The sequence below is a fragment of the Sinocyclocheilus anshuiensis genome, unplaced genomic scaffold, assembly GCF_001515605.1.
Source record: "Sinocyclocheilus anshuiensis isolate Anshui unplaced genomic scaffold, SAMN03320099.WGS_v1.1 scaffold1051, whole genome shotgun sequence".
Classification (NCBI taxonomy): Eukaryota; Metazoa; Chordata; class Actinopteri; order Cypriniformes; family Cyprinidae; genus Sinocyclocheilus; species Sinocyclocheilus anshuiensis.
This window is the reverse complement of record NW_015546234.1, coordinates 149,571-163,571: the sequence shown is the minus strand read 5'-3', so window position 1 is coordinate 163,571 and position 14,001 is coordinate 149,571. Positions and strand designations below refer to the sequence as shown.

The 14,001-nt window shown below is 36.5% G+C and overlaps 1 protein-coding gene across 1 annotated transcript in view; it reads right to left on the bottom strand.

The window, feature by feature from the left end:
* daam1b (dishevelled associated activator of morphogenesis 1b) overlaps window positions 1–14,001 on the bottom strand; it is a 78,353-nt gene that overhangs the window by 26,566 nt on the left and 37,786 nt on the right. The window contains exon 3 of the mRNA XM_016503454.1: window positions 9,357–9,446. Within this exon, the coding sequence (XP_016358940.1) occupies window positions 9,357–9,446 (90 nt within the window). The remainder of the gene's footprint in view (window positions 1–9,356; window positions 9,447–14,001) is intronic.

Genomic DNA, 14,001 nt, shown 5'->3' with positions numbered 1-14,001 from the left:
TCTGAACCGCTGATTTTAAATTCTAATCCCATTCCACCAATTTCACGAGTCACAAATTCTTACATTTGCATAATGCCCGCCTACGTTCTGCGTGGACATCCTGAGAAAAAAATGTGTAGCTTGTTCGTGTGGATAACGTAATGTCAAGAAGATGCTGTGCTCTGCGCTGTAAAAGGAAATTTGGTTTATTTTCACTTCCAAAGGACGAGGCTGTGAAGACTAAAATTCATTTAATAAATTAAAATTCATCTTAACTAAGATACCACAGCTGTAGAACCACAACATTTTGCTGCGTTCCCGTCATTTCACTGACTGCGTCTCCAACCTCCGCGAGCTCAATGCAGGATTTGTAAACCGGTTGTCTTTGAAAGATGGGTCATGTTTGGGTCTTTACAACCAAGCTGTGGGTCCGGTTCGCTAACATAAGTGTAAAACAACTTTTTTCCCTTCTGATTCTTTCTTTTTAGAACAGAGTGGAGCACTATTATTATTATAATAGGATGTAATATTGGTAAGTCGTATTCCAGTACTGGTGATGGGCGTTCCTTTTCCAACATGTGCTGTACGCAGTAGACCAATCACAACAGACTGGATCATCAGACCAATCAGAGCAGAGTAACATTATGCAAAGGAGGGGTTTGGAAAGATGAATCTTCTAATTACTCGTTGAGGAATAAAGTAAAATTAAATGCATATTATAAGAAAATTAAAGTGTTTTTTGACCTTGCATGCATGTAAACCTGTTGTTGGGGACTCACAAAACCAAATTATGAACATTTCAAATAGCATAATAGGGGCACTTTAAATTCTATCTTCGAGACATTAGTTTCAGCATGTCAGCATGAGTATATAAAAAACAAACAAACATGGCTCTTGTTTTCACTTCAAGCACACGTCATTAATCCACGCTGCCCTCTGCATGATGCTGGGATACGAGATGTGTGTTGCACACCGATCAGGGCCCACACAACAGGAACATGACACTGGGAATAGAGGAATGTGAATCAACATATTGGGAATGAGCTGCAGAAAAGTGTGGTTTCGGAATGTTATTGGGAATGACATAATTTGGACGCTTCGGTGGGAATGAGACGTTCCCGAGTCCGCAGCAATGAAAAATTATCTTTATCTTGAAAATGATCTTATTTTGATACTGGCCAGTTGTGTGAAACCAAATATTGAGCTGACAAAAGTGTGAACTGGCTTATCTGAGAGGCATTTATTTACTTATTCGTCGCTCCTTTTGCCTTTAGATTTTTGTTGCTATTTTTTTAATCTGTTTTTTTTTCATATTATTTCTTTGGTTTCTTTGTAGTTTGAAGCCGGGGTTTAATTCAGGTCTCATTTCACTCGAGTAACATTCATTGCTTATATGTAACCGAAGCAAATCAAACATGCAATAAGATTCACACTGCATATATTCCCAGGTGAACATCACCTCCCCCAACATGTACACACTTTCCCAAACATACAGACTTAGAAAAAACAGATCTGAAACAGAACATCACGCTCAAAGCGCTGGCAGAAATAGCACACACTTTAAGTAGGCCAGCAGAGATTCACAGACACTAGAGAAACAACACGGATCCTAGATTCAGCCAATGCCGCATTAGCACAGAAGGCAAGAAGGAAAGCAGGGAGCTATGTAGGGAGTAATGAATCAAAAGCGAGTGGATCTTGTGAAGTGGGACAACTTTCTTCTCAAAACAAGCACAGGCTGTCTGCGCGGCCACTAATAGGGAGTTTAATTATAGCTCATGTTCACCGAACACACAGGAAAGGAAAAAAACTGGCATAGCAATGAGCTCCTTTACAGCTACTGTGTGGGACGTTTCACACCCTGCTCTACCAAGCCTTTTGGGAGATGATGGCATCTCACAAATAGGCATCTGTTCGGACGAGTGAGAAGTTTTGGATGCTGGCCTGGAGACCCCTGATCTTCCACTGTCCTGCATATTTCTTAACTCCCCACTCACCATTTGGCCTTAATGAGTAAAGCATTAATGTGGATCTCTGGCAGGACTCATTCTCATGTTATGGAAGGACTTTCCTCTGCCCTGATACCATGAGCACTTAATTTTCAGACAGACATGTCATAACGACTGTGATTTTGTTGGTTGAGGTTGGTTTGGAGAGATGCTCTTTCTAAGAACCAGCCGTGCTTCAGTGTGTTCAGTTCAGATTATCACAATTTCAAGAAATCAGTTAACAGGAAGATGAATCAGCCCAAAGATCTGCAAATGCCAAACTGACCGAAAGTATCAACAAGCAGTTTAAAGCTCATTTTTAAACTGCACTGCTGAACAATCTCAATTGTTGCATAGCAGTCAAGTGAGACTAGCCAGCATATTTTAACACAAATTTTGGGATATCACATAAAAAATGCTGGATTGAAATTTGTTCACACCAACAAGATTGTTGAAAAGAGATTTTCGTATACGATTTGTCCGTTCAGAAGAATAATGTGTAAAAAAAACCGGCATATTAAAAACCTTGACGTTAAAAACTCCTAATGACAGGATTAAAAGTCATTCATTCAAATTCAAATGTTTATCACACTAAACATTCATGGTCACACTAGAATTTGTGTACTCAGAATTTCTATGGACACTGCAATGCTTGCAATATGACATCTTGTTCACTGATGTCTTTTTTAAAAAACATAATTCTACATATAATACATAATTTGACTTTACTTTACCGCAATGCTCCAATCCTGCAGATTTAAAATTTGCATTCAGCTAATATGCCACGCCGATCTTCTATCTATTAGACACACATCTTCATGTCATATGAATACCGATCTGAACTTTGTAATGCACTAAAATTTAGATGAGCTTACGTCTCCTGTCTCCCGCATTCGTAAGCGTATAAATGGAAGTCAATGGAATGAAAAATGCAGTGTAACCGGCCAAAGATAAAAATAACACCAATTCAATTCTTTTAAAAAATTTAAATGCTGCTTTATTTGCTAATTATTTTCTGCAATATTCAGATTTATGCATTGATTATATTCGTAACTTGGACTGAAACAGTCAATGTTGTCTGCAGCACTCCAGGTCTAATCTTTCACATCTGCCAGACAGCAGTGGGTCAGAAACTCACTCTGCTCGATTGAACCCGCTTGACTAAGTATTTGTTGGCCCGCTGCCCAAGGAACTCTGGTGAAAAGCTTGATAGCCCCTGACCTCGAAAAAAAAGAGTCCAAGACTCTATCTCTTCTTCCCAATACGCTGAATGCTTAAGCATTCAGATAGAGACGAATGTAAGATTACAGTGGACATCAATTTATTTTTCAATTTATCAGAGAGCTCTGATTACCAATGTTTATTTTTCCACAGTGGGGACAATTGAAGTGAGTCAGATGAATATCCAGACTGACTATTCTTAACCGTCCTTTGCCAGGAGCAGGACAGCTGATACTGTACCTCAAGCTTTGGTCTTGAGCCAGCAGAGCTTGCACACCTGAGCGCATTGAGGCATTGAGTTCAGGGCACAGGTCAATAATCACTGTGCTCAGCACACTGTATAGAAAGAAATGTCAGCAGAACAGTTTGGGAATCAAAGATTAAAGACTATTAAATACTCTTATGTACAGTATAACAGTACATACAGTTACAGGACTATGTAAATAATCTCTGATATGACTGGCCTTCACATACCATAAGCAGTTTTCAACATAAGAATAGTACATTTAATTTTCAAAATTATGACAATTATTATTATTACAATCTTACAATGTTTTCTATTTTAACATATACATAAAATGTAATTTTTTCCTGTGATGCAAAGCTGAATTTTCAGCAGCCATTATTCCAGTCTTCAGTGTCACATGATCCTTCAGAAATCATTATAATATACTGATTTGGAGCTCAAGAAACATTTCTGACATTTCTTATATAATATTAACAATGTTGAAAACAGTTTTTTGCTTAATATTAGTCAAAACCATAACACATTCTTTCTGGATTCTTTAATGAATATAAAGTTCAAAAGAACAACATTTATTTGAAATAGAAGTTGTGTCTATTATAAATGACTTTACAATGCACTAAAATTTAGATGAGCTTACGTCTCCTGTCTCCCGCATTCGTAAGCGTATAAATGGAAGTCAATGGAATGAAAAATGCAGTGTAACCGGCCAAAGATAAAAATAACACCAATTCAATTCTTTTAAAAAATTTAAATGCTGCTTTATTTGCTAATTATTTTCTGCAATATTCAGATTTATGCATTGATTATATTCGTAACTTGGACTGAAACAGTCAATGTTGTCTGCAGCACTCCAGGTCTAATCTTTCACATCTGCCAGACAGCAGTGGGTCAGAAACTCACTCTGCTCGATTGAACCCGCTTGACTAAGTATTTGTTGGCCCGCTGCCCAAGGAACTCTGGTGAAAAGCTTGATAGCCCCTGACCTCGAAAAAAAAGAGTCCAAGACTCTATCTCTTCTTCCCAATACGCTGAATGCTTAAGCATTCAGATAGAGACGAATGTAAGATTACAGTGGACATCAATTTATTTTTCAATTTATCAGAGAGCTCTGATTACCAATGTTTATTTTTCCACAGTGGGGACAATTGAAGTGAGTCAGATGAATATCCAGACTGACTATTCTTAACCGTCCTTTGCCAGGAGCAGGACAGCTGATACTGTACCTCAAGCTTTGGTCTTGAGCCAGCAGAGCTTGCACACCTGAGCGCATTGAGGCATTGAGTTCAGGGCACAGGTCAATAATCACTGTGCTCAGCACACTGTATAGAAAGAAATGTCAGCAGAACAGTTTGGGAATCAAAGATTAAAGACTATTAAATACTCTTATGTACAGTATAACAGTACATACAGTTACAGGACTATGTAAATAATCTCTGATATGACTGGCCTTCACATACCATAAGCAGTTTTCAACATAAGAATAGTACATTTAATTTTCAAAATTATGACAATTATTATTATTACAATCTTACAATGTTTTCTATTTTAACATATACATAAAATGTAATTTTTTCCTGTGATGCAAAGCTGAATTTTCAGCAGCCATTATTCCAGTCTTCAGTGTCACATGATCCTTCAGAAATCATTATAATATACTGATTTGGAGCTCAAGAAACATTTCTGACATTTCTTATATAATATTAACAATGTTGAAAACAGTTTTTTGCTTAATATTAGTCAAAACCATAACACATTCTTTCTGGATTCTTTAATGAATATAAAGTTCAAAAGAACAACATTTATTTGAAATAGAAGTTGTGTCTATTATAAATGACTTTACTGTCACTTTTGATCAATTTAATGCATCCTTGCTGAATACAAGTATGAAAAGTATAAATTTCTTACTGACTGCAAATGTTTGAATGATAGTGTATTTTTAAGATATTATTCATACATTAACATATTGCATTGACAGTCCAGCACCTTATAAATGTGTGGAAAGAGAGTGTAATAAAAGAGATGACTGCTTTGAGTGTTGTTTCCCAGGGTTGACAGACCGATCAAGAGCCTTGCAGATAACATAATCTCCACCTGCAAATGGAGGCCTTCCTGTTTGCTTTGGACCAACCACTGCTTCCCTTATCCTTCCACCCTCCTATCCCAGACTGAAGCCCTGGGGAAGAGCGCCAAGCCCGTTTTACTAGTCCCAGGCTGGGCACTGTGCTGAGTCTGCATGAATGCTGTTGCACAGCCACGGGCCGTCTCACGACAGACATATTCTTCCTTAATCTCATCCATCCGCTCACCGTCTTAAATCTTTTTCATTGGTTCCATGTGTTGAATCGTAGAGCATGACCTCCTCATGCAAGTAGAGCGAAATTAAATGTGGCTGAAAGACACTTATCAAAACACAGAAACGGCAACCCAATCTGGCCAACCGCACGCTCTGATATGCTTCCAAATACGAGGATCAGGTCAGAAAGCAGGTCATTTACAAAACATTTATAAAACAAACAAAAAAAAACCTTCTCATCGCTAAAACTAGAAGTCAAAAGACAATTTTGAGCGCCCTACTTCACGTCATGCCCTCTTTCGGCTCAGTGTCCCATGACAATGAGTAATTAGGTCCGTAATTGGGACACAGCATATGTGGCTATACAAGAAAAGATGTCATGGCCAGACAGATGGCTGACCTGTAACCAATACCAGCTTCTGAACTACTGCAACTCATAGATAAGAACATCTAAGTAAAATCCCAGTGGGGCGCTTTCTTTTAATGTATCATATTATGGTATATTAAGCGTGGGGAGATTCCGTTACCTTCACTGTGCTGAAGCTGAAAAGAAAAATCTCTCCATATCACATATCTAGAGAATAATCGAAGGTTAGCTAGAGTACAGATTTCTTGTTCATCCCCCTGCAACTATATCAGTTAAAGACAAGAGATGCACAATATATCTGCTCCATATCAGTTATCGGACAATATCTGTTTTTTTTGTTTTTTTTATCAGTATTAGACATTGTTATTAATAATAAGCCAGTGTCGGATAATTATTTGTTTCCACCTTTTTTAAAATTAAATTCATCATCTAGCAATATCAAACAGATAGAGATAGATCATGGCAAGCTTAAACTGTGGTTCACAAATCCCGGACTCCTCAATGTTCACAAGTTGATGTAAAGCAAATTATAATTAAAATTATAATGTAAAATTAAAATTAAAAAAAATATTTTACAAAAATAAAAACAACTCAAAATAAAACACTTAATAAAAAATAAATATTTTATTTACTTACCTGCATGTCATGTGACCCTTAACCAACATCAGAGAACCGTGAACATGTAAATTTGCTGTTAAATTACTGAAAATGTCAACTTTAAAAAATCAATTAAATCAATTAAATATTTTAGATCAAAGGGGTTCAGCTTAAAAAAAAATTTTCTTTGAAAGTATAGGACACTATCAATTGTACTTTCTTTTTAAGAGCATGTCAGAGTGAGTTACTATGTATATCTCATAATACAGTGTTTTAATTTTCTCTTTTTTAAAGTACAGATTTATAATATCTATCATCATAACATAAAATAATTATCAGCTTTTTGGTCATGTCCAGAATATCAAATTGTGTATATACCTATTGAAAGCACCATGACAAACACACTTTCCCATACAACATACTCTCTATGTCCAGATATAACTACTTTCCTACTATAGTGTGCAAAAAGCCGTACAACAAATGATTAATATCTCCAAATATGTAGAATTCATAAATTCCTAGTTGACATGCTGCTTCCACTGAGATTCTGAAGTGCACTTCTGACCGACATTTTACTGTCCCAGAGGAGGTGTCATATTTGTACATTTCAGAGAACAGCGGCTGACGTTGTAGGTCACGTGACAATGCCAGCATGGCGAATACAGATTGCATTCATGCTATGCACACGCATACTTACAGAACAAATGTTATTTGTATGAACATTTAACTAAGAGCAATCAAAGTGCCTGTAGTTTATAGACCTGCAGGATTTTGCCACTTCACTGTGCTTTCTATCCCCCTGACTGTATTGATGTCACATCACCGGCAGGTAACCACCGACCACCCACTGTCTGTGTCTGTGTGTGTGCGTCATGTTTCAGTGCTCATGCTGTCTTGAGTTAAACACATGGATTCACAACAGAAGAACAGTCTGGCAGGGCTTTTGTTTGTGGCATCATGGAGGGTTTGATGTCATTAATGAACTCAGATTCACACTGGTGCTTCTCTGCTCTCTGAGCTCCATTAGGTCATGGAGGATAAATGGTATGACTTGGCCTCAATGTTTCCTGCATACCTAAACATACAGTGGTGTCCAATAAAAATTAATAAGTGTGATTTCATAAAACAGGATTTGCTTGTTAAAAAAATATTACGCTAGAGGAAACTAGTGTGAACAGAATCACACGGTGGTAACAGCAGACCCATGCGATGGCCTCGCGTATGGCAAAATACAAAATGGACAGTAAATTCCTCTGTTCCTATCGCAAACTAATCAAGACTGAAACCTTTGCTTAGAGTTAAAGAACTCGTCATCTAGCACAACTCAACAGTGGCTCAATGACCCAGGGCTAGTAATGCAGTGGCTCTCAAACCTTTTGACTCCATAATTCACAATAATATCCATCCTCATGATGTTTCTAGTCATTTGTGAATTACTGGATAAGGATTAAGCATAAGGACTTTTAAAAGAATGTTTTACTCTAAATTTCTAAGATTTTATTAATTTATATTACTTTTCCAGGTCTAGAAATCACACTTTTGAAATTAAGTTACCTCATATATATACAGGTTATTCAATAGACTGGGAATTAAAATAAGAAATGTCTTGTTTTTTAGTTGTTTTAAATGTTTTGTCTTAATTATAATCATTTTACTGTAAGTCATCTTGAGACCCCTCTGGAAGTTTGTCACCATGTCTTGTATTTGTCGATCATAGTTATGTATTAATACAGCAGAATGAAATGACCGTTATTGCAAATGAGAAAAACTACAGATTATTTATTCTAACTTTGTTTTTGTTTTTTTTTTAAAGATCATTTAGCATATAATATAATAATTGTTTAAATAAGACTTTGGAAATAACATTTGAGATACAAAGAAACGTAAATCAAGAAAAAATTATCTGAAGTAAAAATTGTATATTGTGGTAGCTCAACTGGCCAAACCAGGCTAGTCAAACCCAACTAAAACCAAACCAAACAAAAACACAAAACAAAACGAAACAAAACAAAAACACAACAACAAAAACACAACCCAAAACAAAAACAAAACAAAACAAAACAATGCTTTTGTTAAGCTTTGCCTTCTTTAACAAACAGTAAGTAAAGCAGAGCATTTCTCAAGCAGAAAGTACCTTCTCATTATAGAAAGAGTTAGTTCTCAGATGTTGATGAAAGTAATGCCTAAGAAAATAGGCTGATGTAAATACTACCAAACTCTCTCTGCATCAACAAACTGGGTATCCTGAAGAGCAGCATGCACTATTTTACTGTAGGTCGCTTTGGTTTGAAATCATCAACATAATGTCAGAGAAAGTCTCTTCATTTTGTCTTTAAGAAGTCTAACATGTCCACTTATCCAAAACCTCTGCTGACACTTAATTTACAATGAAAAGATTAATGGAAACATTTAATAGATTAGCCATTTTTAAATCAGAGAAAGTGGAGATGAGGGGCATGAACTCAGAATCCTGTTTCTTTCAGACGGAGAGGTGATTATGTTAAGCACTTTGATATATGAGATGTTTAAACACCGTTCTGACAGGATGCCAGTGTAATCTGGTGCACTGAACCTTTAACCGAGGATGAGAGGGTAAAACTCCCACCCACACACACACACACACACACACACACACACAATGTCCTAATGTTGGAGAGCTCTAACCTTCTTCTTGCTGCAGTATATCTGCCATTTCTTTTCTGCTGGTAAGGCAAACATGGCCTCTCTGTGCTTCTCTGTGAGGTCCAGCTCATCCTGAAATGAAATTAAAAAAAAGAGACAGAAAGAGAAAAGACAGATTAGATATTTTTGAACCTGGAAATGGCAAAAACAAACTGTAAATCCCTCGAGGCACAGTCAATATCCAGCCACAAACCAGTGATAACAGCATGTGGAAACCACAGAATGTTTTTTCAACTTTCTCCCACCAATCCTCCAGCAGAGAGGACACAGAGGAACAAAATGCCTGTGATAGCAGACAGAGTAATTGGTGATATGCACTGCAGACCTGCTGAAATGATATTTCTTTCCACTGCATACTTATATATGACTGGAAAGTTAATAAACCAAAGTCTACTTGACTTGAGATTGGAAAACACAAAGGAAATGAATCATATGAATTACAGTGGATATATCTCAGTTAATGGAAGTTTTTATATCAAATGAAAATACCAATGCTTGTTTATAATCAAAAGCCAGGGTTGTGAGTCAATCCTGAATTCAAATGAATTTGAACTGAAGAGGCAAAAAGAATTAAGATTGCAATTCAGATGTGAATTTAGGCTTAAATATTAAAATAAAATAAAATAATATAGGCTAATAATATAATTATCTTTTTAGTATGAGTTAAATATTTCTATTAAAAGTCTGTGATTGTTGAAATCTGTAAATTTCCTCTTTCTGTCCAATTCAGCATTCTGTGGAGCGCCTCAAATTCAATTCAAATGTATTACAGCTCGTTGTGAATTCTGCCCAAAACCATCTGTAAACATTGAACGACTGACGACTGAACAATCAATGGCTTTGGCAATGAAAGTCCTACACATAAACTTCTGCCACTTGTAATTTCTTTTTGTTTTGTCCTTGAAATAGCAGTTCACCTCAACAATCACTGTGTTGTGGTTCGTCCTCACAGTGGGTGTGGGTTTCCACAAAGAAAGAACTGGTTTGTTTGTTAGCTGCTCTCGACATGGGAGTCCCATGCGAACTGAGGATTCCACTGTGAATTCCCGCTTGTACACATACATCAGTGAAAATATTCATATTACAATGTATATGGGAGAGAAATCCATTCACTTAAGAACGCAACTAAATCAGTGTACAATCAGAAAGAATATTTTGTGACACGAGGGTGGTGTTCCCTTTCTAAATGTCCTTTTAAAAAGCACTCTGTTGTCCTCCAGAGACTCTGCAAGATTTTTCCCATAGCCTCCTATATCCATAGTGCACTCCACTCTGTTGATTTATATTAAATGCTGAGGCTTTTTTCAAAATATTTTTATAAAAATATATAAAATAATGTACAATTCTTTGGGGTCGGTAAGATTTTTCTGAAATGTTTCTGAAAGAAGTCTCTTATGCTCACCAAGGCTGCTTTTATTTGATCAAAATCAGTTAAAATAGTAATTCTGTGATATATTACAATTTAACATAACTGTTTTCTATTTTAATATATTTTAAAAATTAATTTTCAGCATCATTACTCCAGTCTTCAGTGTCACATGATCCTTCAGAAATCATTCTAATATATTATGATGATGCTGATTTGCTGCTCTAAAAACATTTCTTGGAATTATCAATATTGAAAACATATTTATGAATATAAAGTTCAAACAAACAGCATTTATTTGACACAGAAATCTTTTGTAACATTATAAATGTCTTTACTATCACTTTTGATCAATTATTGCATCCTTATTGAAAAATATTAATCATAATGACCCCAAACTTTTGAACATAATGTACATTGTTCAATAAAGCTAGCAGTCCACTAATGTAGACTTTCATGTGTCGGTTTTATTTAAGCATTCAAAATATAATGGCTGTTTTGTGTTCTTGAGCAGGCTGAACAATTTGGAGAAATGTTTTGGGTTTGACCTTGTGCACATTACAAAGCAATTTTTTTTATCATATCAATCCTATATGAAACACCTGGAGAACATGATAGTGGAAAAGGACATTGTCTCAGCAGTCAAAGTTGATTGAATGTGAACTCTACTAACTGAATTGGATCACATTCAAGGAATGGATCCACCATCGACCTGCCCATTTCAGCAGCAGTACCTAATAAAGTAGCCTCTCAGCGTACATCTCTCACTGTAAATCCTTGCATGTAGCGACCTGTCTGCCAAATCTGGTAATGGCTTCCTGTCTGGCAGTTCTTGGTGACAGTGATGTCCCTGATGCTCCACAGGGATGCAGGAGAGAGCAAGAGCTGCTGTTCCTCTCATCCGGCCTGGTGTCTCTTCCATCCCTCATCTTCCTGTGAATCCCCTGGCCTTTAGCGGAAACGAGCTGCACAGTCAGCAGAAAGTCTAGACATCCCTGGCATACACGCATAAAGAACATACGTGTACAGAGTTTTGTTACAGTCAAGGACAGCCAGACTACAACCAGGATGTTCCATTCATGCAGAAAACCACACCTTGCCTTATCTGAACCCAACACGCCACATCAAGCCTCAGCCTTAGCTGCAGAACAAATATTAAAGCCTGAGCCGTGTGTATCAATCTATCAATGCTCTACAACACTACAGCAAACCTTTCAGCACTCATAATCAGGAAAACATCCCATGTAGAACATAAACTCTCTATTGTAGTCTGTACAGTAATGATTGTGCTGCCAAATCAAATCTTGATTAAAATAAACTTGCACTCTAATGGACAATACAGTTGGATAACTCAAGTTACATCAATGGAAATAGCTGAAGTGTTTAAAAGAAGTCATTTATTTACAGTTTACTCTATAGTGGTTTACTGAAGCCATACAGTATACAGCATTAGCTATGTCTTCATGCTTTATACAGATGTTAAAGGGATAGCTCACCTGTAAATAAAAGTTCTGTCATTATTTATTCACCCTCATGTTGCTCCAAACCTTTTGGTTCCGTAGAACACAAACTGAGAAATTTGGAAGAATGTGCTGGTCACTCTTTTCCATGCAATTACCATAGCTGTTACCATCCATATACTTTTATAAGCATTTTGGAATATCATATAAAAAAAAGCTGAATGGAAAGGCCAAGATGTGCATAAAACCTTAAAATGTGCTTAAACACATTTTGTGCTCAACTGAGGTGGATAATTATGTGATAAGAAGACATGCACATAAATATAATGTAAACTAAACACATTTACTGAATAAATTCGAGGATGTGCAACAAAAAACCTCTTGTGACTTTGCCTCAACAGCTCTGAGACTGGATAACTGAACTAATCAGCTGACCAATCTCATTGCACACCGTCTCAAATGTTATTTTAGCCATTCTGAAATGCCTGAGCCCAAGTTTGTCAACTACTTTGTTATATATAATTATTCACGGTATTTAGAAGTGCCCACGATAACAATACCGTGCATATTCATTACCGTGATATATCGCATTACCGAATACCGGCACAAGTCTATTGTCAACAAAATGATTTTGTATAATTACCTCCCAGAATTGTCTCTCACGATTACGTTCCCACACATCAGGCATCCGCCTCAAAACGCAAGACTATTACAGCATTTGTTATTGTTAGCTATAAGCTACTTTGGCTTTCCTGGTTGCACCAACTCCCAGTTGCATAACTTAGAATTTGAGTCAGTTTCCCAGGAAGCAACTATTTTGTTTTCTTGAACACATAAGATGTTTTTTTTATTTGTGAATGTTGTATGCAATGTTCCGATGTTTAAATTCACAAATTTTGTGCAACATTTTGTAAGTCTTCTAAAGTTATACGATAGCTTTGTGTGAGACATATATAGAAATTTAGGTCATTCTTCAATGAAAATCATGACATCCACCCTAGCTCTCTTTGGTGTGGTCATGAGAGAAATGGCATTTTCCAATACGTGAACGAATCAATCGGACTGATCTGCTTACGGAATTCAACTTGCTGAAGACTTGTAATATGATGCATGAATCATGTGGACCACTTTTGTGATATATTGTAATTGTATGGAAAAGAGCAACCAGTAGCCTACATTATTTTTCTAAGTTATGCAGGTTTGGAAAAACATGAGGGTGAGTAAATGATGACAGAATTGTAATTTTTGGGTGAACTGACCCTTGAATTCTATGCCATAAAATGATTATAATGCTATAATTTTGGTTGATTCTCAAATGTCATATCTAGGGCCAATCGTAACACAAAAGACCTCATCTAATTCTATGAAAAAAGACATCATGGCTAAATCACATGGAAACTCCCTTCATGTACCTCATTATTTTCATTTTATCCTGAAAAGCCCCTTTGTTCTGAGCAGATTTTTGTAATTCTAATGTACTCAGTGTGCTGAATATGATGAATTTGTAAGAAGACTTTGCCAAGTGCTGACATTAAGCTAAATTTGCATAATAACCTCATAATAAATGTCAGCTACAGTAATTCAAATAATTACCCAGGTATCTTCTACTAAATAGAATATTACTTTTCTTGAAAAACAACGTGTGCATAAGCAGGCAGGTTGCCAGTCACACAACACTGGTTTACAAACTCAATAATAACTTGCTAGAACGGCACGTGCTGAGAGCATGAAATCTTTCTGTGAGAGCTGTGAAAAGAGAGCAACTGCTGCTGCTTTGTGCTGCAAGTCAATTCAAACCCAA